The 25,585-nt window shown below is 38.0% G+C and overlaps 3 protein-coding genes across 8 annotated transcripts; 1 reads left to right on the top strand and 2 right to left on the bottom strand.

The window, feature by feature from the left end:
* Positions 1-3,507: 3,507 nt before the first annotated feature.
* Positions 3,508-4,965, bottom strand: LOC109541609 (TATA-box-binding protein 2). Of its 2 annotated transcripts, none has more exons than XM_019910486.2 (5): positions 4,518-4,965; positions 4,378-4,460; positions 4,076-4,319; positions 3,840-3,947; positions 3,508-3,787 (listed from the first exon to the last, which is right to left on the bottom strand). In XM_019910486.2, the coding sequence occupies exons 1-5, from the start codon at positions 4,644-4,646 to the stop codon at positions 3,713-3,715; spliced, it is 639 nt and encodes a 212-aa protein (XP_019766045.1). In that variant the 5' UTR covers positions 4,647-4,965; the 3' UTR covers positions 3,508-3,712. The 2 variants fall into 2 exon arrangements, with proteins under 2 accessions (XP_019766045.1, XP_019766044.1); XM_019910485.2 differs by having other exon boundaries at positions 3,844-3,947; positions 4,518-4,963.
* Positions 4,966-5,280: 315 nt separating this feature from the next.
* Positions 5,281-6,591, top strand: LOC109541604 (electron transfer flavoprotein regulatory factor 1). 2 transcript variants are annotated; one of them, XR_007280533.1, is made up of 3 exons: positions 5,281-5,295; positions 5,371-6,132; positions 6,198-6,591. XR_007280533.1 is itself a non-coding variant. In XM_019910479.2 (2 exons), the coding sequence occupies exons 1-2, from the start codon at positions 6,088-6,090 to the stop codon at positions 6,408-6,410; spliced, it is 258 nt and encodes an 85-aa protein (XP_019766038.1). In that variant the 5' UTR covers positions 5,768-6,087; the 3' UTR covers positions 6,411-6,591. The 2 variants fall into 2 exon arrangements, 1 of the variants encoding a protein (XP_019766038.1); XM_019910479.2 differs by lacking the exon at positions 5,281-5,295 and having other exon boundaries at positions 5,768-6,132.
* On the bottom strand, positions 6,439-25,343 carry LOC109541603 (synaptotagmin 1). Of its 4 annotated transcripts, none has more exons than XM_048662034.1 (12): positions 25,148-25,343; positions 24,720-25,087; positions 21,985-22,212; positions 19,793-19,906; positions 19,599-19,738; positions 19,445-19,540; positions 17,305-17,499; positions 17,066-17,242; positions 8,507-8,624; positions 8,314-8,447; positions 8,023-8,255; positions 6,439-7,967 (listed from the first exon to the last, which is right to left on the bottom strand). In XM_048662034.1, the coding sequence occupies exons 3-11, from the start codon at positions 22,202-22,204 to the stop codon at positions 8,064-8,066; spliced, it is 1,386 nt and encodes a 461-aa protein (XP_048517991.1). In that variant the 5' UTR covers positions 22,205-22,212; positions 24,720-25,087; positions 25,148-25,343; the 3' UTR covers positions 6,439-7,967; positions 8,023-8,063. The 4 variants fall into 4 exon arrangements, with proteins under 4 accessions (XP_048517991.1, XP_048517999.1, XP_048518001.1 ...); XM_048662042.1 differs by having other exon boundaries at positions 8,507-8,615; XM_048662044.1 differs by having other exon boundaries at positions 22,057-22,212; positions 25,148-25,342.
* Between the last annotated feature and the right edge of the window lie 242 nt (positions 25,344-25,585).

The raw sequence follows: 25,585 nt of genomic DNA, 5'->3' as shown, positions 1-25,585 counted from the left end.
CGTGAAAAATTAAGACATAAGGAAACAAGTAAATGTAAAAAAAAACAATCGTAGAAGACACCTGGTGAACGGGAACCCAAAGGCGTTTAACGCTATGAACTTGATCTCTAACCGAAAATATCCCACACACAAACAGAAAATATATCGGTAAATTGAAATGATAAATTTGTAAAAATTCACAGAAACTGCCAACACTCGCCACGAAAGCAAACAAATAATGTTAATATTCTTTCCATTCTTCCGCTAATTGTAGCAAATTTCCGTCTCGCCCGGTGGACAAGAAGTAGAAAAAGAACAACTATTGCGTCACTGCCAAAAACTTGGCACAAACTATAACGTAGAAATACAGCAACCCGTATAGGGAGTAGAGTAGACTAGACTTAATGGCGTCACAAAAACGGGAACTTGCAGCCCGACGTCATCGTTATTTCACTGTCTTTGTGCGATAAAACTGTTGTTTTTCTGCTCGAAATCCCGAGTACATAATGAAGTGGAACAAACATCCAAATCCAGTAAGAATCGTTCAATTAATGGAATTAATTCCGGGTTGTTGGCAGGAAAGGCTTTTCAATTAAACGAACAGCCTCAAAACCAAACAGAGATCATGGATTTTCGATCGAAAGTTTGCTGAATGTTCATTTATGCAAATCGGCCACACATAACAACAAACTGATTTGCAAAATAGGGCTTCCAATCGTATTTGCTGAAACACATGGGGGTATTTGCATTTCTTAATCCCTTATAATTGCTGTAGATCAAAGTAAAATGGCTTTTCGAATTATCTATTCTTTATCCGCTTGCATATTTCACGTATGTATAAATATTTTATTTAGTGCTCCGTCCAATGGTGTAGAAATGCACCTTCTTGCTCAATTTGTTCCGCAGAAATGAGCAAAAAGGTGGCGAAAATATTAATTTTTCCCTTAAACTTGCAGCTAAATGTGCGATTGTCAAGTTTCGACGTTTTTCCGAATACATCGACCCTCACCCTTATGATATCTTCGGTAAAAAAATGAAAATTTGACATTCGCGTTTTTTGCGCTCAACGGAATATTTTCGATCTAAGAAACTTTCAGTTATTTCAATTTAAAAAGCTAAAAATATTTACGATGTTTGAGGAATTTTCAGAGATTTCATTCGCGTTTTTTGTGCTGAACATCATGAGTTCGACCTTAAAAAATACCCAATTATTCTTATTTGCGTTGTTTGAGGTATTTTGAGAAATTTTATTTCTTTTAAAAAACATCCTGCACCTCCACCTTCATTAATTTTTCGCCAAAAAAAATTATTTTACATGTGGAAACACAATTAATAAGGAAATAAAGTGTGTGTTAGAAAATACATATTTCTCCACATGAAAAGTTGATATCACCAAGATCGCTATTTTCAAACGTCAATATTTCGAAAACAGTTCAGGATAGACATGATATCTTCTGTGTCCATGTAGAGAATCTAAAGACTTTTCAACTATAAGTTTAGAGCTATAACTATAAGTCCCTTAAGGGTTTAGAACCAAAAATAAAATTTACGACATCGATTTTTTTCCATAGTTAGCATACATTTTCTTCCTATAACAATGTGTCCTAAAATTAACCCCTTTCGAGGTATAATTATCGTAATTTACGCAAGAAAAATGTATTATGTCTAATTGTACGGATCAAATCTACTATCTACCCATCAAATATTTTGAAAATTTCAATTCTCGCCTTTTTTAGACATTATTAATTTTTGGAGCCTTAAATAATGTAAACCTAATTTTAGGGGGGATGGGGAGGATCTATCGTATTCTTTTCTTGATCAAAATCTTATGTTTCCACCGGGAAACGTTTCTTCTTCTTTTTGAAATACCCGCCATAAATCCAGTAACTGACCCCGATTGGTTGGAGAAAGAGTGACCCTGATTGGTTTGGCGCAATCATTCCGGCCACTTTCTAGACGCTTGTGAAATGACAACTCTAATTCACCATATATCAAGCAACTTGCTGGCATTGCACATTTAAGATAAATGCAGTTTTCAAAGCCTTGAAAACTTCCTTCAAAGCTTGAAACAGACGATTTGACAGCGATATTTTCTAAAATTCATAAAGATTTGTCAGATCCTATGCATCCGTTTATACGATGGTACGATGATACGAAAGTATTTCCTATTGGTTGGAGATCTGTCAGTTCGTACGACGGAGTACAATTCTCTAGTGGTGGACATTTAAGAGTAATTAATTTTTGAAAACTAGTCTGCAGTTGAGCAGCTTGAAAGGGACGATTTGGTAACACCATTTTAAAAAAACCGTCAAATTATTGCAAAATCTTCACTCGCTATGAAACTTTGAGATCGTTTAGACTAATCACAGTTCTATTTAACCAGACATCAGCAAACATGTTCGTCTAGCGCATTTAAGAAGGAATTTTTGAAAACTCGTGCACAACATGTACCGGTTGAGATGGACGAGTTGATTTATTTTGACATTCTCAAAAATTCGTGAAAATGTATCAAAACCTCTCATCACATTGAAACTTTCACAACACTCAGGATAATAACAGCTGTACTCAATTGGGGCATTTCGAGAAAATTTATTTTTTTCCAAAACATCGACCTCCACCTCCACCGTTATGAAATTTTCGGCAATTTTTTTTAAATTTTAAGTGAGAGTTTTTTAATTGCTTTCGCCCTAAGGGGCTTCCGACTTAGATAAATTTACGGAGTTTGTCACATTTGGAGTGATTTTCTTCGGAGACATCGAAACTTAGACTTATAACATTTTCAGTAATAAAATGAAAATTTCACAATTCTTAAAAGAATATACTTTCGACCTAAGAAGCTTCATATTTGCGTTGCTTCGGGAATTTTGAGAGATTTGATTTTTCATCGAAAAACATGAACAAACGTAAAAAATGCTAAATCGGGTTTACAACTCTTCATCGTCTGTGGCTCAAATGATTATTGACAATCATTCAAAAACACGGCGTTGTTTGAGTCGATTTCGCGATTTAAAAAACCACCCAAAACAAACACCTTTCTTCAAATTTAGCCTTTTTGAAAAACCTGCCAATGCTTCACGTACAAAAAGCGCCACTATCTATCCACTGCTACAGAAATGAGCGGTCCAGCTCCATCTGTTCCTGAGAAATGAGCTAAAAGGTGGCGAAAAACATGATATTTTGGTCCAATCTTGTAGCTAAATGTGATAAAATGGCCTTACAAACCCGAAACAAACTGAACAGGTGAAAATCGATAACATTAGGAAGCCGCTTACTTCCAGCAGATCTTGTTGCCCTCTAATTGAACGCTCATATTTCAAAGAAGGGGCACGTGCTGCCTGTTGTTTAGAACAAACAGCAATTTGATTCTTTTACGCCCCAAAGCAGCAGAAATCAACTACACCTATTTGTTCTCGGATTAAATTCAGCTGAAAGGTCAAAGGTGAAATCTACCCCCGCAGTGCTCTGCAGCATCAGGGCGGGCGGATTAATTACCATTTAAATGCAATCGGGTGCGAATGATTCAACTCATTTAGAATGACAAATTTTTATTAACTAAACGACAATAGGCCCATACAAATACACACGAATAAACGAAACCCTGTTGATTGTGAAGAGGTAAAACCTGTAAAATGGGAATCAATTCTTCCGGAAGCTTCTCAATATGGGATGAATGTTCTCTAGGGCTTCCTTGATGTCTTCTCGGGATTTACCGCCCGTGAATACGATCTTTCCATTAACGAATATGAGTAAAACGATCTTGGGTTTGATCATCCGGTAAACGAGTCCGGGAAACAGTTCCGGCTCGTAACTAAAAACCACTGGATTGGAAACCGGGCAAACACCCAAAGAGTCTCATTTACCGACCTGCTGAATTGACCGTGCATGTGATTCAAGTTTTCCAATTTGATGGGAAATTTCAAATCGCAAGTAGCAACCAAGTTTTGCACTTTGAAGTTGGCGAATTTGATCTACGAACCGAAAATCCATTACACTACCAATGAAAGCCTCTATTTACCTACAGGGAAATTACCTAATTTTTTGACTGACGAAAAAACTCAACACTCAAAATGCCTCAAATTATATATAAAGTACTTACATGAAAGCCGAGCTTCTGGATGACTCTGGCAAACTTCTTTGAAGCAATTAAGGCGTCAAACTCGTTCCGGGCTCCAGTGCAGACGATTTTTCCGGACCGGAAAATCAGCGCCGTCGTTTTCGGCTCCCTGATCCGCATTATAAGCCCATGGAACCTCTGGGGGTTGAATTCAGTGTTCCTTGTCTTGGCATTGATCAGCTGTAGGTTCAGAGTGGTGTGCATATCAACAGTTGCCACACAATTCCTGAAGACCCCACGCATTTAACAAACAAACCCAAATTACCACTGAAATTGGCACCTACTGAAGCGCAATGTTGGTGTAGGGCTCTCCAGTGGGCAATCCAGGGATACTGACTTGGATCACACGGGGATTGGACTTTCCGCTCTGTAACAACCAGCTAAATGTTATGGGGGGCTAAAACGGCCATTCTACGAAACTTGCCGTGAGGTCCGGGGCTGGAACAGGCGTCGGGGGGCTCCAGTCTGGCACTGGAACAGCTGGCGTATGTTTTACTGGGGAACTTAGGATGGATTTGAGATTTACATCCGTTTCTTTGCGCGGAGCTTCCATTTGATCGGTTCGCCACTATACTGAATAGAATATAACGGGTTTTTGGGCCAAATTTGATTAAAACATTGTTCTGTTTACAACCGAGGTTAGGCTCATTTTTCAGGTTATTTTCTCCTATTGAGCGATGCGGTATTGCCAGAGCCTGCAGTTTTTCACAATCACAACTTTCGGAAATCAGGCCCAAAGTTGCGTGCTTAAAAACATGTTTGTCTGATAGGAAATCCTCTTACAAAAAACTTTTCTCAGTGGTGATTTGAGATAAATAGCGGTTTATGGTCACTTTGCTCTCTATGAAATTTACTTCTGATGGTAAGAAAAGACGCCGTATCCCCCCCGGTCTGTCAAGTGTTGTCAGGGCAACAGTACGGAAAATTTCGCGCATTTGTTAAATCTGCATTTTGTTTGTACCTGCTTTTTTTAGGCACATTTTGTAGACATTTTGAATAGTTTCGCATAATTTCTTTGCTTTCTGCCAGTTTTCGTTATTTTTGTTTTGACTGATTAACAGCGTTTTTTTTTTCTTTCGAAAATTATTTAGCAGCCAACAAAGTGTAAATTTACTAACAAAGTTTCGCTTCTTTAATGGACGTTCGACAACACGCATTAATCGATTGATATTTGCCCGTATAGTATAAGTGCGAACCATAGAGTAAGTAAAATAAGATATTTTAAGTAAAATAAGATATAAAATATTTTACTTTCTCTATGGTGCGAACCATGACAGGAGAGACAAGGGAGAGTGAGATAAGAGAGCCATGTTAACAATAGTGACAAGCCCTCGACAGGAGCCGCGCGAACTAACCGAGCGAGGACTTCGCACGGGCCGTTCAAATAAATACACGTTTTTATTTTTTTGTTATAAATACGTAAAAACTAAACAACAAAAAGCTAATTTATTAAATATGAAGTAGACAAACTCACATGAACGGAACTTTTTTTAAATTTCATACGCTATTTTCCTTGTTTCTGATGATAGCGCCCTTTGTTATCCTATGGAAAGAAATTAATTTCAATGATGGAAAAAGTGAATTGTTACATTAAAAAAACACTATCGAAACTTAAATTAAATACGGCTTTCTGTATATTTAAGAGTGGATAGTTTTTGGTAAATACGCGCAAAAAAGCGCCTCAGGTTTTAGCGCTCTTAACCTCAATGATTGTTGCGCGTAAAAGTTAGTGATTTTGTGCCAAAAATGGGGCTCTAAACTAAAAACCAGCCTACATAAATGCTGATTTCTATCATTGAAACACCAGCTCATACTGGCTGCCTTAGTTGTAAAATTGAATTTTTCCTGTGCGTAGGGGGCAAAGTTTAAAGTTCGCCGTAGTTGCTGATACCAAACAGCCTTCTAGTGAATTAAGTAAATAAAGTGCTGTAAATTCTGAAAAAAATCCCAAATTTCTCTCGGCGATAATTCCTCGACATTCGTTTGCAGAAATCATGTCTTCAGCGCAGAGAAGTCGCGTGATCAATTTATACAAAACAGTAAGAAGTAGCCAACATTTCCGGCCCCATATACACCTCAAGTGAGCTTTTGTGCAAATTTCCAGCTGTTGCATCTGGGTAAAGATTGGCCAGCCGGCTATGAATTGTTCCGGTCGCGATTGCATGGGGCCTTTTTGAAAAACCGCGCCGAAACCGATGGGGAAAAGGTGGAAAAGATGATCAAGCACGGGGAGTTTGTGACCAAAGAGGTGGAGGCACTGTACATGCTGAAAAAATACCGCACCATGAAGCGCCGCTATTACAACGACAATTCCTAGCGTGATTTGGGAAAAAATACAGCCTTCGTCAACAGGAAAGGTGATATGGTTTATTACGCCTAATAGCTTAACAAGAGCGACAGATTGCCACAGTTTATTTTAAATTTTACATTTTATATTATCTTTTTATTGTTCATTTTAAAACAACTCAGATCGTTAACTGAATAAACACTATACAACATTTTAGTTCTTTTACAACATGCTTTTAACTCTAGCCGGGAAAGAAACACTCGAATCTCCCCTCCGGTTGGACTAACGTTTGGCAAAAGAGCCTCCACTAGTAGATATTCTAGAGCTAAAACTAAAATAACATGCTACTTAAGTCTGGAAGCATAAATGAAAACAAACACTCTCTTTGCAGGCTTTTTAAAATAAACTCTTGTCCCTTAAAACCTACTGGTCTATTATAGAGGTATTAAACAAGTATTGCCATCTCTGCTATAGAGCCTTTAGTGCACTTTCTACTCAGTTCAACTCTATACTTATGTTTATAAACGCGAATCAACAACGTGCATTTTGCTGCTGCTTTAAGCTCCAAAACGCCAGCTTATTTCCTATCTATAGTGACTTTCAATTCATGAAAATATAGCCGAAAATATAGAAGTGAATAACCAACGAAACACACACATTTTACATCTATAAGTAGGTATACGTTTTAAGTATAATACAATACATGAAATGTTAATGTAAGTACATCTAGTAACTGGTTTTTAGCTGTGTTTAGAGGCTCTATTTACAGAAAAAGAGTATCCGTTACATAATAAAGGCAAAATCAACTATCTAAGTATTTACATTGAAAATGTTGTCCGGCATCAATAGACTTTTTCCTTTATTTGTGTTTGTTTCAGCTGGTTGATTTGAAAAAAAACCGCCTGTTTGGAAAACTAAATATATACATTCTATGGAGGAATTGCTATCTTACAATAATGGCAAACCAAAAGAAAATTTATCGTAAGCGAGCATTCGCTAGCATCTGACAGACGGAACGAATTAAACTGAACATTCGCCCAATTTACTTCATCGTATCAGATAAGATAAATATTAATTATAATTCGTTCCGTTCGTTCGATGCAAACAAATGCTCGCTTACCTATAGAATGATATGATGGGGCGTTGAAACACATATTGAATGAAATGATGTTTGCTCTTCTAAACTTCAACAGTCCCTCTAGGTTTAATACAGTGTAAAATACTACTTAACGGCATTACAAATGGTTGCACCTCTTTACACGTTATTTATTTAGAAACAACTATAATCTAGTTGTTAATTTTAAGTTTCTATTGTCTTGTCCAACTCTCTAGACCTACGGGAATTCCCTAAAAGTAACTGTGTGCCATCGGGTTAGCGAAACTCTTTTTCCATTCGTTAAAGTTAAGGCATTAAAGTGGATGATGAAATGAGCGATTGCACAAATATCCGAAGCCGAAGAAAGTTTTGGGAGTGGGAAAGTCCTAATAACTCTAGCTCTAAGTTATAAACATAGTTACAGGTATATGCAGCAACAAATTTGAGATAGGGCTAGTCTTGCCTTGGATTTGGGGGCTTCCATTAATACTCTGAAAGTCCGAAAGCAATGAAAAAGCCTCTGACCAGTTATAAGGTGCTTCTTACCATATGCAAGGTATATATTAAATAGGCGTCGTTTCGAATGTTTAGTCCTTCTTTTCGTCTTCCGGGTCCTTCAGCGTGTGCCACTGAGCGATGGGTCTGCGAGGCGAAGCCAACATGTCGGACCAGTGGCGCAGCTCGGTACCACTCGCATTGTAGCCCAGAACTACTTTGCCAATTGGTTCAGAAGTGCCGATTCTATCGTAATCCACCACCGTTATGACTAGGTTGACTTTCTAATAAAAAAAAAATTCGATAAGTTTTTTCGCAGTTTTGGCTGATTTCGTTTGGTACCTGTATCTGCTCGAATGGTACCTCGAAAGTGAATGATTCATTGTAGTAGGGGTTCAGGGTGCACTTCTTGATGCTGGTCTTCTTTTTCTTCAACCGTTTACCGTTTTGCATTAGGGCGATTTTGACATAGGGATCTAAGTAGCAAAGGGCTTTTGATACTGAATAGTCTTTCAATTTGAAAGCTGGCGCTTACCAGACAAACCGCCCACGTCCATTTTCTTCAGATTCTTCGCCTCCAGAATGACGACGGTCAGTTTTCCTGCGGTCGGCACGTATCTCAAAGAAAAGCAAATGTCTCCCAACTTATTGTCCTGCAATAGGTTACGGTAGAGTAAGCTGAATTAGCGCACGGTCCTTTCAAGCTCAATTACAGCTAAATCTTGGTTGCTATCCCTTCGAAACGCCAATGGCTGGAACCTGGGCCTCATTTGGCTCGCATCCAGCCATTCGGCATTTTGCAGCCCCAATGGTCGTGGATTAGAGCGGTAAGACAAAGAGACCAGAGCTTGATGGGCTTTTGGCAACTCGCATTAAATGGAATACATGGAGATTTAAAAAAAAGGAAACAAACAGACAATGAAAACAGAAACAAAGTCACACCGTTGGAGTTTTGCATGCGCAATCAAGACTTAGGTGTTATCAAGCTGGGATGTGGTTACGATACAGGGGTGATATACTGGGTGGCCGAAATTTTGGGCGCAGTTCTTTAGCTGCATGCTTTCGCAATTAATGTTCGCTTGGTTTTCTGAATGCTCCAAGACTTTTGAAAGCGACTTGCGAAGCTCACGATATTAAGCCGCATTAAATCTGTTCTGGTAGGCAGCAAACTGACACGGTTTTAAGCGCTTTACATACCAACACTAAAGTGAAGTATAAATGAGAAAATTAGGTTTGCAACCACAACACCAAGACCAAGGCCGTCCTGCTTTGCTATACTTTAAAAGTGGCTTACGACTGTTTTGTCCTTGCTAGCTGAAGACACCTCCAAAGGGATGTTTCGATAAAGGGATGTTTTTGATAGGCTTGCGCCTGGTCTTCTACACACGCCTCACGTCTCGCTTGAAAATGACTTCCAGCTTTTCGGCGGTCTACCCCTCGGTCACTTGGTTGCTGACCTTTCATTCGGGGCTATTTTAATTAATCCTTCCTCGTTGGCTCTATCCACATGTTCGTTCCGGTGCCAACTGCGATCTTTTGTCCATTTGACAACATGTTGGCTCTCCCACTCTTCTCTGATCTTTTTGCTTCTTATTTTGTCTCATAGAGTCAGGCCCAGAATAGAAATCAGCGTCTTCATTTCCGATTATCTTAATAGCTGCTCTGTTTTTGTTCTGTCGACTCGTGTTGTAGATCTTTACCTTGGCTTCTGTGCTCATGTACTCCTCCATGCTGATGCTATCGTACCTTCGATTGCCTGGTCCTCCACTCCGTAACTGACATCCAAGATATTTGAATGTCATCATCTGTTCAATCTAGGCCTGGGTAAGTCCGTGAATTTTTAGGAGTGGGCCCAGTGCTACGCGCCAACCCAACGCACCGGCGCATTAACTCAGTTCCGTCGTCCGGGAAAATGTTGATGACTTTTTTACTAGTTTTTAGATTTATTTTAAGCTATTTAGTAATAATATTTTTAACATTTCCGTTAAATTTCAGAATTTTCCAGTTTTAGCCAAGTTTCTTATAAATGCTCAATTTTCTAAAATTTCACTTAAATGTGCTGACAAACTTAAGGTAGGTATTTTCCGTGAAAAATTATGAAATAAATTTCGGAGCCTTGGTCGCTTTGTAAAACGTTTTGAAATCCCTGTCCAGCGTCGAATTTGGAACAAAAATCAAGTAATTTTCTATCAAAAAACGAACAAAATAAGCGAAAGTTTATAACAGATTATTTGGAAAGTTCGTCACTTCCATTCTTCTGAAGACTGGAGAGCTTGTTAAAAAAAACGTGGTTTTTTAGTTTTGACTGATTTTTTTCCTCTACATTCCACTCAAAAACGCTCTATTTTGTAGAGTTTCACTTAAAAATATTGACGATCTGGAAGTCTTTTACGCGAAAAATTAGAAGATACATTTATAAGCTTTGTAAAAATTTAACAAAAACTTTTTTCAGCATCGAATTCGAGCCAAAAACGAAAATAAATTAGTCCCGTTTGCCCCGAAAACCATTTATTAATCGAAAACGCAAAAACCATTATTTTCTGATTAAAAAAAATTTTTTTTTAGACATTTAGATAGAAAATTCGCCTCATTCATCGGTTTGCAGGGACCTTTGGAAAACTTTTTGCAGCTTCGAATTTGGCACAAAAATCAAATAATTGTATTCAGTTTTTTATCGAAAGTAATTAAGATGATTATCTTGAAAAATCATCGCTCTGAAGATATTTAAAGTTCTTTTAAATTGTCAGGTCATTCTAGTTTTAACAAAGTTTCTATTAAGCAATTCTTTCTGCGGAAAAATCGCATTGTTATTTAGTTACAATACTGACAAACTTCAGGTATTTTCTGTAAAAAATTATAAGATAGATTTTATTGGAACACTCATCTCCTTAACCCCTTCGCAAACGTTTTTGAAAAACTTTTTTCAGCTTCGAATTATCGACAAAACCCTAATAATTAATACTGGTTCTTTTCCAAAATTATTTCCCCGAACTGTAAAAGCCAAGGTTCATAATCATTTATTTGGAAAACTCTTGGATATTGGGGTTTCTTCACTTTTAGGTCAATATTTCGAAACAACACTATCACTAAACATAAAAACCGGGTTTTTCCTAACGTGTTACTGTAAAATACTGGCAAATTGAATCTTTTATGCCACAAAATTATTACGAGATTGATTTTACAAGAAAACTCGTCGACTTTCTTTGGACTCAGTTCTTTTGCTGGGAAAATTTGGATTACTTTTTTTAGTTGTTTAAACAAAGTAGTAAAACGTTACTCAGAAGGAATGTAGACCTTTTTTTTAGATGTGAAAATTCCAGTCTCGGGTCTCGTAAAGCTTTAATAAATTACTTATAACTCATTAACCGATGAGTTATTACTCGTTAACTTAGGTAGCGCCAACTCAATAGCGCAACTCAACACAGTGTTACGTATTTCAATCATCCAATTTTTGAAAAGATCCTGAAGTTTGCAGCGAGTTGGTTCTTTTCAGCTGATAAGCGATCAGATTAAAGGTAGCAGGACTTAAAGAATCGCCCTGACTTATCCCAGATGATGTTCTTATAGGTTCGCTGAAACCGTATTTCGTGATAATTGTAGTTTCGGTGTCAAAATTTAAGCAGGTAAAAGGGGTAAATTACCTCATCTGTACATATACCGAGATATTAATTAAATATACGCCAATTCGATCTAGAGTGGCATAAAACGCAGCCAGAAAACTGCTGCACAATAATTTCCAGCCACCCTGTATATACATATAAATACAGTCCGGGGGGGTTGGGAGCACACTGGTAACAAATTTCAGTAGCGGAACCACGTGCGGTTCCAAGTGCACAACGAAAAGGAAAGTCGTGTTCTTGTAGGTGGAACCCTAAATAGCTCGGTTACCTTACGGTGTTTTGGCATAAAGTAAAATCAAGTAAATCGTATCTAAAACTTGTCTGCATTGTTAGATTAGGAATGTGGTTGTGTCGCCTAAATAGCGCGGAAACACCCAGCTCAAACCCTATTTACGCATTTCGGACGGATTCTGGCCTGGATTCAGATCGCGCTTAACTTAAGTACACATTACACTAACGTCTATTGGAAACAGCATGGAATTTGTTGATCTATGTAAAAGGGCTAGTTGAAACATGTATTGCGTACTAAGGGCTAAGAGAAACTTGTGTGTGAAAGAGTACCTTTTTATAGAGACATCGGGAAATTCCAGAGAGTCTGGATATTTTTTTACCAATAACTAGCAAGAAATTGGGTTCCCTGGAACAATGTGAAACCAAGCTTTGCTTATTAACTCGATTGCAAGTTGCTGTTTCGTTGGCCGTGATCTGCTTGATGACTTCGCGTTTTATTGGTTTCACATTGGGTGCCTTGAGAAAAATTATGTACTGTGCTGTTTCATCTAACTAATTGGTGCTGGCATGCTGGAAGGAAAAAATTGGAAAACCATCAACTCGTATGTTTTTCGAAGACCAAGAGTAGAATGTTTTGCAGATGAGTTTCCATGTTCGATAAAACTCGCCAAAAGCGCGGCCGGTTTAAATGTGGATGCGCAGTTTGATCGAACAATCGAACGAAACGGCTCCAAACTCACCTTGGTTGTTAACAATTAAACTGTCGATTAACAAATAACCAGCCAGAGATGCAAAATGCCAACAAAAAGAGGGTCATGCAGATAAAAATATTGAATAGTAAGTAAAACAGGTTGGTGAGAGCAAGTCATGTTTACTCGCGATTTGTATCCAAAATATTTGACTTTTCACCTTGTTTGGATTGGCGAAGCTGGAAACTCCATTTGGGAGTTACTGTCTTATACAAGGTGAAGCTTTTTCTTGCTTAGTGAAAGGATGTTCTAAACTAGACCATTTAGAGTGCCGTTTTGTGGGTTTTCAGCCGCATTTGAGCGTCTAAAAATCTTGGTTTACAGATATTTTCAGTAGAGCAAATACTGTGCCGTTAATAAATAAGGTCTTCTACAAACAGTTAAAAAATTTTGCCTTCAATTTGCTCAATTTTGCAAGTTGCAGATTTTTAAACATGAGCGTGCACCTTTAAGACTGACTATTGCCAGAATTACGTCGGATTTCAAAAATTTCCGGAAAGTAAATCTCAGTCCAAAAACGATTGAAATTATATGCGTTTAAGGCTTCCTCTATAAATGAACAAAATTGCAATCTTGCATCTGCTGAGGCTTGAGTTTTTAAGCGTTGCCGTGCATCTTTGAGATCGTTGCCTAAATTATGTCTGACTTTTTAAATTTCTAGAAAGTGCGCAAGCGCCGAAAGGACTGAAATTTTCGAAGTGAAAGTAATACTTCGTCGATAATTTTATAAAACCTTAGTCTTAGATTATGTTGTGGCTGATTAGTGACCGTGATGATAATTAGTAATTAATTATTTGATAGTGGGATTTTCGGTCAACGGATGGTGGCAAAATAAAACACAACTTTTTCAGGGGCCAACGTTTCGACTTTATTTAAGTCATTCTCAGGGCTCTATGAAGTCAGTGCCACATTTACTCAAGGGCAACATGCTTCTCAAGGCAGACTAGACTGATTAGTATTACTAGACTGACCTTGAGAAGCATGTTACCCTTGAGTAAATATGGCACTGACTTCATAGAGCCCTGAGGATGACTTGAATAAATTCGAAACGTTGGCCCATGAAAGAATTAATTACTGCTTAGTCTTAAATCAGCCGAAAATTCGCGATTTCAGTTTTAAATTTTTAAACAGTAAAAAAAAACAGTTACATTGGACTTTTTTAAAAAGAAGCAGAAACATTCCAGATTGAGAATGCGGACACCTAATCGACTGAAATTTTGTCCATTTGATGACTAACGCTTCCCGATAAAAAAATCAAAAATATGTATATAGTCTTTTGGCTTAAAATACATCGGATTTAAAAAATCGCAGAAAGTGAATGCGACCGCCTGACTGAAATTTGGTACACGTAATAACTAAAGCTTCTTCGAAAAGTGTGTAAAATAGTAGCCTTAGATCAACTGAGATTTCCGCATTGTTAAATTTTACACATTTTCGCGTACATTTTAGGTTATTGCCTGGATTTCGCATTTAAAAAAATCCAGAAAGTTAATGCAAGCAACTAAAAGACTGAAATTTTGTCCCCTTAATAACTAAGGCTTCCTTGACAAATTCGTAAAACCGGAGCCTTAGACCTGCCAAATTTTGCAAGTTGTGAATTTTTAAACACTTACATGTACATTTTAGGTTATTGTCTAAATTACATCGCATTTAAAAAAAAATATAGAAATTTAATGCAAGTGCCTAAAAGACTGAAATTTTGTGCCCTTAATAAATAAAACATGCTCGACAAGTATAAAATTGAAGTGTTAGATCTGCCAAATTTCGCGAGTTGTAAATTTTTAGACACTTATCGATATACATCGCATTTAAAAAGTCTAGATAGTTAACGCAAGCGCCTACTAAATTTAGTTGTTCACTAAACAATTAAGGATTCCCCGACAAATGCGTAAAATGAGAGAGTTAGATTTGCATAATTTTCCGAGTTGTGTATTTTTGAACCATCAGGTGCACGGTCATTAAAAAAAAATTCTGATAGTTAATACGAGCAGTTTACATGCTGAAATTCTGTTCGTTTGATATCGAAGGCTTCTTCTACAAAACACCAAAAGTGTAGCCTTAGATCTGCCAAAGTTTCTAAGTTGTGAGATTTTAAACACTGGCGTGCACCTTTGAAGCCACGACCTAAATTAGGGGCATCAGAATTAAACAAAATCATATAAAAGGTTTTTGATTAAATTACATGGCATTTTAAAAAAATCCCGAAATTTAATAATGGCACACAATGGATTAAGCTTCTCTCTATTTGTCAAATAAAGGCTTCCTCTACAAAAATCCAAAAGTATAGGTTTAAATCTGCAGAAATGTGCGAGTAGCGAATTTTTAAACACTGGCGCGCACTTTTTAGCCTATTGCCTAAACTGCATCAACTTTTCAAAAAATTTTTTTTTTCAAAACTGTTCTGTTGCAGATTATGTGCACAGTTTGAATTTAGACACTTTGGATAATTCAGAAATCACAGTGATTTATGTTAAGTTTCCTGTAAACTCACTCCACAAGACTCATTTAAGCGACTCTCCCCCTCTTTAGTTTAGAAGCTCTCCTCACAAAGCATTAAAAAGCGGCACCCTGTACATGAATTGAACAGTTCGGATGAGGGATTTTACAGCAGCAAATCGCTTGTTGCCATAAAAACCTGATTCCTATTTCTACCTAGTTTTCGGGGCTGAAATGCAGACAACGAATATTTTAGATACAATTTGTTCAGAGAATGGAAATGCACAAGAGTGACTGACTCTTGAAGAAATCCATATAATAAGAGCAGATATCGATAGAGTGGTAGTAAATATGCAAAGAACAACCCGAGCAACGTGCCTGCAGATGCAGCCTGCATTTGAGGAGCGTTGATTTGGTGGCTTAAACATCAGGACTACAATGTAAATTAAGTAGAATTGAAGGAAGGCAGTGGCTCATCCCTCCGGCATGACAAACAAGATCAGCTACTGCCTGCCTCGGTAAACATTTATGATAATGCAAAATCCTCTGTCGGATGAAACCGCTGATGGCGGGAGAAAGGATTTTGCATATGGAGAACCAATATACGATGAAATATACTTACGTGAACAGTAAAGTGATCGTATTGGAAGCAGATCATGCACAAATGCGCCGGGCACAACCAGAAACACAGCCAATCAAAGCAGAACGAGATAATTTTAGGAAAAAGAGAAAATAGTTTACGTCAATATATAATGTCCACTGCTTTGAGTTTGGAGTGTGGTGGTATGGACCAAGTTAAAACAACACGAAATGCGCAACGTTTTAAATTGGTCCATCAAGTGTTGGATTAGTAAGTAAATGTTGATCACTGCATGGGGCCTCAACTGAAAAGTGTGTCCTCGAAACCTGTAAATGTCCTTAAGAAACAAATGATAAAAGCTCCCCCCTCAGTACACTGAATCAAACAAAGCTTCATATGTATAACACAAGAACGCAGCTTTTGTGTGCAGATAATGTTAAAGATTGAATTTTGAAACACTCGTTAAGCAGTTCTTTCGTCGGTTGAAGAATTTCCACTGTTGAGTGTTTTTTGTGAGAACTGGTGCAACCAAGTCAGCTAGTTTCGGTCCGAACTGGGTGTATGGTTCATTTAAATAACAGCGATTTACACCCCAAAACAAACAACTGTTTCTTTTCGTTGATTAGAAGGTGTTGCAGATTCTGCTTCGGTATCATACATTTGAATTTGGCTCCAAAAAATTTGATTAATGTTAAGCAGTTACAAGAATGGAAGGAGATGGCCACCAAATGGTGGTCATAGGTAGGGCTATTATTTCGCCCCATTTGGCTCAACACAGACAGTGGTTTTTGTTTGCATACTACTGAATCATCATTAACAATCTCGATGGAAAAATTACTTTTCGCCTGCCACTCTTAGTAGAATCAAACCTCTTGTATAAGAAACGCTACAGCACTTCTTTCGGTAATTTTCAAGAACTTCTTAGCGTTTAAAGTAAAATAGTGCTTACCCTGTAGATGATTCTTTTACTAACGAGTTTTATTGGTGGTGTTTCTTGGGGCAGTACGATTTTCAATGCCTCTGATGTTCTTGAAATGTACATTCATGGGAATCAGAGAACTGACCCCATGAAACATCTAGTGATTCATGCCCCAGAACGCCAAAGGCCATTACAGTACAGATGCTGAAGAATCTTGATCAGCATTCGAGTGAAATTGGGTGCAAATTTATCAACTGGGGCGTTGAAGGTTGAGAAACATGGTTTTGAATGCGGAGGTCCCAAGATATATATAAATGTCCGTTTAATGACAAACACATTGACACAGCTGACACTAGTGGTTGCCACGGCAACTGAATAATGATATTTGAATAGACGATATTGATTGGTTCAATGGATGAGACCTTGTCCAAGAGGCATTGTCATATTTTGAAGTGATGGGGCGCCAAATTCAAATTTGATCAGCTCGATTTGAAGTGTTTTCAACAAAAAGAAACCGGTTGATCACCCCCTGAGCGCAAAGAAAAACAAAATATTTCACCTGGCCACCCTCGCCTTCCACACTTTGGAGTTCTCGCCATTCCTCGATAGTTTGAGCCAGATCGATCTGGCACAAAGGCACCTTCACTTCGCCGATTTGGTCGTGCTTGGAGAAGCGGTCGAAGTCGAAGATCGCGAATACAAGCGTCTTGTTCATGGCTTCAGCGTAGGGCATTCCCTGGAAGAAAACGAAGAAGTGTTAAAAAACTACTCAACAACAAACACCATGATGTTTGGTACCTTGAAGACGAAGGTCTCATTGAAGACGGGATTTAGAGTTTTTCGGTGCACTTTGGTTTCGAATTTTTTCTTCTTGTCTGGGAGCAGGTAGACTTTGACGTAGGGATCTGAAGTGCCTCCCATGTCTAGAGCGGGCAAGTCTTCAGCCTGGATGACTGTCACGGACAAGCTGTTTTGGTTAAAGTCATACTCCAGCTGCAATTTCATTTTCGGAGTTAACTCTCACTTTGATAGTGGAATTTACAGAAAAGTGTCCACAATTCCACAGAGATTGACAGTGAATCTCAGTTGATTTTTCAACAATCGCAACTGAAGAGTCCAGGGAAAACCAGGGCAAAGTCGCTAGATATTGAAGATTTTTGTGTACACCGGGAAAAAACGTCTCAAATCAACGCCATACGAGGTAAAAACGTGCAAAGTTGAGAATAATCACTGTGGTTTTAGTTGTAGTTACTGACGGTTTTTTGTCTATTTTTTACATTAAATAAATAATTATGAGATGCTATTTTCTTTGCAATTGCATTATGAAACATAATTTCTAATCAAGGGATTTTATGGGACTTAAGCGGGCAGATGATTTTTGAAATAAGGAAAAATTTACGGCTTTCGGAGAATTTTGCCTTAATCGAAAAATTATGTGCCCGCTAAGCAGTGGAAAACAATTCTTCATTTGTATATTTGGGCGCTAAAAAAATCTTATAATATTCAAGATGATTTCCCAACTAAGTACGTCATATTGATAAGTTTAAAACTGTGCTAAGAAAACGATTTTAAACTTAAAAATCTAAATTATCACAATTGTTTATAAGAAGTCTTTGAACGTTTGTTTCCTTCCACCTTTGTGGCCCTTGTGGCCCTTGTGGCCCTTGTGGCCCATGTGGCCTTTGTGGCCCATCTTCCACCTTTGTGGCCATAGCTTGTACCTAATGACTTTCTGGAGCTTTTAGGTCGTCGTGGAATAAAATTCCTTCCTGACGTTTCGCACACACGAGTGGCTTGCATCTTCAGAATCGCGTCACGTCAGGAAGAAATTATATTCCACTAAGGCAGAAAAGCTCTAAAAACATAATTTTGTTCTCCAATTTACTCACTAACGAAATAATCAAAATGGACAACATTATGTAAACTAAATCAAAAGCTTTCAAGGGAACAGGAAAGTTATTGAAATGATTGAAATTCAAAACCATAACGAAGCAGTGAAGAGGCGAGGAAAGAAAAATGAAAAATCAATTTAACTTTTCCACACAAATGCACGTTCTGGTCTAAAATTTCCCAACTTGAAACTCGAAACAGCAGAAACTGTACATTATTACAGTTTGTGAAACTCATAACGTTATAAAAACCGTGAAAATTTTATTAAGAGGCAGTAGATACAGAGTTTTTCCGACTTTTTCGCCAAAAATAACGTTTTGAAGCAAGTGAGGGCTCATGTCCAAAAATTTGAAACCTTTGACCCTGCAGAAGCAGCTACTTAAAACACTCTCAATGGATAAAAGACATCTGGTACTAAAAAGTCCGAAGATTTTACATTTAAGACACACTAAAATTATATTTTTCTGGCTTTGAAAACGCAATAAAAATGAATGTTTCCAAGCAAGCTAACCTTCCTACTAAGAAAATGTTTACCATCCGTCCTCCCCAGCAGAAGCAGAAACTTAAAATCTCTCAGCTTATAAAAGATATTTGATCGTGAAAACTTTGAAATTTTCTTTTAGTTGAAACCTGTTTTCTGCCGACTGTGTAAACGCAACTAAAAAAAATGAGTTTGATCTCGCAAGTGCACGTTCTGGTCAAAACAGTTCCAATTTCAGACTGGGATTAAACAGGAATTTGAAAAACTTACAGCTTATGTAGGATGCTTGATAGTAAAAGCTCTAAAAATTCTAATTAAGTGACAGTAAATCCTGACTTTGTCCCAACTTAGGGTACTTACTACTCCAAGTGAAAAAATTACCGGCCAAAATCCCTAAAAACACATACTAACTAACAAAATCATCAAAATAGGCAACATAACAGAAACTGAATCAAAAGTTTTCAAAGGAAAAGGAAAGTCGTAGATTGAAACTAAAAACCATAAGACGGGAGAAAAGAAAAAGGAAAATCAAGTTCACTCAACACTCAAAACCACTAAAAATTCTACCTTAAATTGCAGTTTTCCCAGTTTCTGCACCTCCGGCTTGTCGCTCTCGTCCGGTTCTTCAGCATTAGCGGTCAGTTCATCCATATCGGGCTGCACCTGAAGGCCCTCAATTATTTTAGAACCCCAACCGACCAAATTCTCCCCCCATTCTCACCTGTTCTTTGTAAGAAGACCCCAGCAGGTTGATGGACTTGAGGTCGGCCCCCTTCATGCCCTTCTTGTCCTTTGAGCGGCGTTTCCGGAAGCATCGCCTTATGCAGCAGAAGCAGATGCCCAGAATCACTGCAGAAACGGCTGCGCCAGAACAAACCTCAATTTTTCTCCCGCTATAGAAGAACATCGACTTACCAATCAGGATGGTGACCAGCACCCATTGGTCCATATTAGTCTCCTTCTGTAGCTTGTCCATCGCATCCTGCAGGATGTTTTCCTTGACGATGGTGCCATTGGTGGGCTTTGCTTCTGTAACAAACGATATTAGGTGGGTGAGATCTATGCAGGCAAACAGCGCCCCTAGAACCCAATACTGAAACAGTGGGTACCATTTTGGGGGGTTCGGGTTTTGGGGCTTAACTGGTTCCATAGTTGTGTGCCGAGAATGCGGCAATGTTAGTAATGTCGGCTTTACCAGGGAGTGCTCAGTTCAGCGCATATTTTATTAGGCAAAGTATGCAGTTTTAATGCAATTGTCGTGTACAGGGTTATTGATTGAACTTTGGCCAGCCCGTTTTCGCATCTAATTTGGAATTTTGAGAAATTTGTTAAATACATAAGTCGTAGTACCAATTGATACAGGGTGTCTCAAATTCAAGTGACAGACCAAACTTACCTTCTTTATGAAACGTTACGTTTGGTGAAAGGTAAGAAAAAAGTAATTTTTCAAGTGTAATGAATTGCTTCGGATCAGTGGAAACGCCCTATTTTGACTCAAACTTTGACCGAAGTTGACATCACAAAATTGTTTCGAAAATTTCGAAAATGTTTCCCGAAATTTTGCATGTTTTTATAGAATCATCAGTTGCTCGTTTATCATCGATCGTAGCGAAAAAGATAATAACATTTTTTATGGACCTTGAGGCGGCCAATCGATCGGACTGCTTAGATTGAGTTCAGCTCTTTCGGTTACCGAGATATTTGCAGTTTTTTGAATATTTGCCATTGATTTTGATATTGATATTGCGATTTTCTCGAAAACTATGAAAGCTGAAAAAGTGCATAAATGCCGTTAGATAGTGACCGAGGACCCCGAAATTTTATAAAGAATAACTTTTGTCGACAGAAAGCTGCGTTTTCGATAAAAAAAATAAAATGTAAAGTTTCGAAAAAATTGCAAGGGTTTCTTTCACCCACCAAAATTTTTGTTGAAAATTTAAAAAAAAACTATTCGTTGACAGATGCTTAGATACGGAAAAGTTACATGACAAATCAACTTTGGTCGGTTAAAAAAATTCTTTGAGAGCTATAGGGAAAAAACGAAAAATTTTGTGCAGGCTCTTATGGAAGGAAAATTTTCAAAATTGTCAAATGACATTGGAATTGGTTCAAATTGACACCAATTTGTATTGAGACAAATACGAATCAACTTTTACAAAATTTTACATTCCAAAATTGGAGAAAATTTCGAAAATTTTTCCCGAAAATTTTGGATGCATTACAAAATCGTCAGTTGCTCGTTTATTATCAATCGTAGTGAAAAAGTTAATTCCGACTTTTTTATAGAACTTGAGACGGCCGATCGACTGGACTAATTAGATTGACATCAGCTCTTTCGTTATCGATATATTTGCAGTTTATTGGAAATCATATTTTCGCGAGTTTCTCGAAAACTATGAAACTTGTCAAATTTTAAAAATACCTTTGGATAGTACCCGATGATCCCGAGATTTTATAAAGAATAACTTTGGTCGACAGGAAGCATCGTTTTCGAGAAAAAAAAAATAAAACGTCAAATGTCCAAAAAATCGCAAGATTTTACATTTAGCATTCCATTTAAAAAAAGTAAGTTTCTTTCACTTGAGGCTGAAACACCCTGTATCAATTGATGCTATCTTAAAATAAACTGGACGTTAATATCTACAACTTTTGTATGTAACATTTTTCTCTAAATTTCAAATTAAATGTTAAGATGGGGTGGCCAAAGCTCAATCAATAACCCTGTACATACATACTCGTTAACAGCGCTAATTGTTGATGGAAAATTGATCCATTTAGGTCATGGATTTGTTATGCATTCAAATGCAAAGTGCACTGAAATGCTTTAGGTTGTTACGTTAAAATTTTGAATTGGAAGTCATCCTTGCCCACAATTAATCGCCCAGTATGTCCCCTAATGGTCTATGCTCTGAGTAGAATTTTAAAGAAAAAATCGATTTTCCCAATAGCTTTCGTGACCCCGCCAGGAAAATAGGTCAATAGACGCTATGGGGGCAGAAAATTTCGAATTCTGCAGGATTTTACTGCACGCGCGAGCTCAAAGAGTGTGCAATAGTGTGTGATTGAGTGTGAGTGCACATCTTACTTAAGTCATTATTAAGCTCTACCTGGTACTACCACAAAAGGAGTGGTGCGACCATGAGATGGATGATATGATCTATTATTAAAGATATGGGGACCTTCAGCTGGCGCGTCTGAGGGCGACAATGAGCTCGAAACGTCGATGAACTTTTCCTCCATACTGGTAGTATCTTCGGTGCTCATTTTGTTCAGGTGGGGTGGTACGGTTACCGCTCGCTTGTACAGCGAACTAATGCGGGGTGCCATTTTGTGGCCTGAAAAGAAAAAGATAATTATATTTTTTGAAAAGTTATCGCCTGTAAATCAAGCGTTAGAAAAAAAGCTGCAGGATGCAATTGATTGTTTTGCACTACTTTAATGGGACTGTGAAGTGGGAATTTTCAGTTGATTCGTCACTAGAAAATGAGTGAAATTTCAACCCAATTGGTTTTCTAATCAAGCAATCAACACCGGCTCGCAGCGCTAAAGAAAAAATGAATATAATTTCTTATACGCATTGGTCCCCTCTATCCAGTTGTTTGTATTTAATTCCTCCCACTGAGGTTTTTGAATTTTTGTAAACAATGCTTTTTGATTAAGAAAGTTTATGATTTTCAGCTTTATTATTTGAGATCTTTTGAGCGGCCGGATATTTTATGAAGAGCCGCATTTTTTGACAGTAAACTTTGTTTAGAAAGCAGAAAATAGAGCAGTCGTTGAAAAAGTTTTGGCAACAAAAATTGTCCCAAATGCTTCGATCTCTGAAGGTTCCTTCCAAAAAGTAATTTGTACGAAGAAAGGAAAATCTATGTGAGGAATGGGAGTTTAGAGTACAAGAAAATACGCACGCCACTGGTAGGAACAAAAAGCACAATGTTGCCAGCTTCGTTTACAGTTTGTTTTACCACGCCAGTGCCGTGCCCGGAGGGCTCGCCACAACTTCGGCATTAATTTGTGCCTAAGCACAGAATAGTGTGGGTCAGTGGAATCTGAGGATGTTTTTCCTACAAACTTTTAAACCGGTTTTTAGAAAAAATGTTGGTTTGACAGTTCACTTTACTAGTGCTGTTTTGTCTCAACAGTAATTGTCTAAAATGAGTAAAAATGTGAAAAAATTGCTTAAAATTTGGTTGCTTGTTTTTGGTTTTGAATCTATCTGGATTTTTTGGAAACAATGCTTTTTGTGATTTTTTATAAAGCGATTATTCCAAAATAATTTTGCAAACACCACTGCTTGTCTTTTGAGCATCCGGACATTTTATGAAGAAGACGCTTTTTGACAGAAAGCTTCGATGAATAGAAAAACCTGTTAAAACTGCTAACATGTTTTAGCATAAAAAACATTCTAAAGTCTCCCATATCTGAAGCTCAAAAGTCCCGCAAATGACAAAGAGATTATTTGCGAAAAAACAAAAAAACACTGATGCCAGTTTGGTTTACGGCTTGATGTTTATAGATCAGGATGGTTCAGTGGTAACTGAGGATGCTCTACTTTCGAAACTTTAAAACTTTTCAGTGAACGTGTTACTCTAAGACTTCCACTTGACTAGAAGAATTTTGCATCAATTGAAGTTGTCTAAAATGTGTGAAATTTAGACAAAATTGCTGAAAATTTGCGTAGAAGTAAAAAAAAACTACGGGAAATGCAACGAAAATACACTGTATGTATTTTGGGCAGCCGGACATGTTATGAAGAAAAGCCTTTCTTGATAGGAAGCATCGTTTGGAAGCAAAAATTCAAACGTAAAAATCACTGAAAAAGTTTTCACATAAGAAAATTCTTCCAAATTTTTTCAACTCTAGAGGTTTCTTATGCAGAAATGTCGGGAGCTGACTTTTCTGCAACATTAACGTTCAAACGAACGAAAAACACACTGTTGCCAGCTTGGTCAAAAAATTGGTATTCTATACCAGTGGCGTGCCCCAAGGGCTTGGTACAACTTTTTTTAGTGAAAATGTTACTTTCAGACTTTCCATTTAAGTATGCGACAATTGCAATTGATCTAAATGGGTGAATTGCCACACACTCCTCAAAATTTGGCCTGAAATAAAAAAATTGTGCAGGGTTCACTTTAGCGAATTTGTAAGGACCTCTATTTTTATACACAATGCTTCCCTCTCTCTACTGATGTGCACAGAATTATTTGATTGTTTCTGAATTTGAAGTTATTTAAAAAGTTTTCTTGGACTTCTGCACTGCATATCTTTGGAGGTGCCGTACATTTAACGACTAGCAAAATTTTTCGCAGCAAAGGCTTGGTTTGGAGTCAACTTGATGAGCTTCGTACGTTTTAAGGTTTTACTCTAACGTTTCTCGAACTTTTGTTAACTTTAACTGTTTCGAACATTTAATGTTTCGAACATTTAAAGGGCAAAAATGATAAAAACGTGGTCCTTCTCTTTTAATGAAACCAAATCTACTTCTGGCTACGGAGGCTGCAAATTCCATCTAACCTGCCAGCTGCGCCCATTTTTAAGCAACTAAAGACAAAAATCGTTAAATCCTCTGCCTCATTTTATAAACAATGCCCCTGTTCGGGAGCCACAAATCGATCGCTTCCTGCTCTAAAGTCATTCGAGGATTGTTGTCAATGAGACCGTTTTTTTCTTCAGAAATCAATACCCCCACGGGGCCGTAGCCCTAGTCGAACCCTACCAGTTCCCAGCACTGAAAAAGAGCCCAGCGCTCTTCCAAGGGTGGTTTGGGGGATTTAACGTGAACGGCAAAGCGAATTTGCAAAACGGTCGGGTTGTCGTTGAGAAAATCAGAGCAAATAGCTACCTGAGACTTCTGGAAGTCGATGTGGCTGATCCTCAACAGTGCCGCTCCATTTTGCGGCTGTTTTTCACAAGTATCGCGTTTCTATTCGGGCTTTTCCACCGTGGGAATTATGGGCCACAGGGCCAACGATCAGCACTAAGCAATATGGCGACCGACAGCACCCTGCCAGATTCTGGAAAATCGATAGTTTCCAGAGAAGTGGAGCGCGCAGGGCACAATGCAGGCAGCGTTTCCATTTTTCTCGATCAGAGATTTCATGTATGGCTGTGGCGACTGGACGAAGGCCAAGAAAATCCAGAAAGGACTTTGGTTAGGGCCGAAGTGATTGGAGCAATCGGCCAAATTGACTGGCTAATGGATTGGGGAAACTGGAAAAGGGATCCATGTCGGCCTTAGAAGAACTTGGTGTTGATGAAAGGCACACTTACTTTCACTCTTTGGATGCCGATAATTGACAAGCAAGCATCCAATTAAAACTCACTTAAAACATCTTCAATGACAAACTTTCGCCACACTTCACTCGCATGGAATGTGCCGGGAATTAATTAGGTTTATCACTAGGAAGCTAAATGCAGATAACAACAATAAAACAGACTGTGCGTTTATGAATGGCGATAACAACTGTATTCCAATGAAGATTTATAAACCAATTATTTGTTCTACATGAAACAAGCAATTGCCATTGCACTCAGCGCTGGATCTAGGGGGGCTACGGGGCTATAGCCCCGAGCCTCACGACGTCAAGGGCATCGATAAGATCTAGTATAGTCACATAAAAAATCGGAAGTTCAATTGCACTAGCAGCAACCTTTTTTTTAGAAAAGGGCCTCTGCCGGCATAGTAGCCTCGATTTCCTTCTAATTACC

This window comes from Dendroctonus ponderosae, unplaced genomic scaffold (assembly GCF_020466585.1).
Source record: "Dendroctonus ponderosae isolate FM_Combo_2020 unplaced genomic scaffold, Dpon_F_20191213v2 Dpon_F_20191213_1, whole genome shotgun sequence".
Classification (NCBI taxonomy): Eukaryota; Metazoa; Arthropoda; class Insecta; order Coleoptera; family Curculionidae; genus Dendroctonus; species Dendroctonus ponderosae.
The sequence above is the reverse complement of the archived record's forward strand: the minus strand, read 5'-3'. Positions and strand labels throughout refer to the sequence as shown.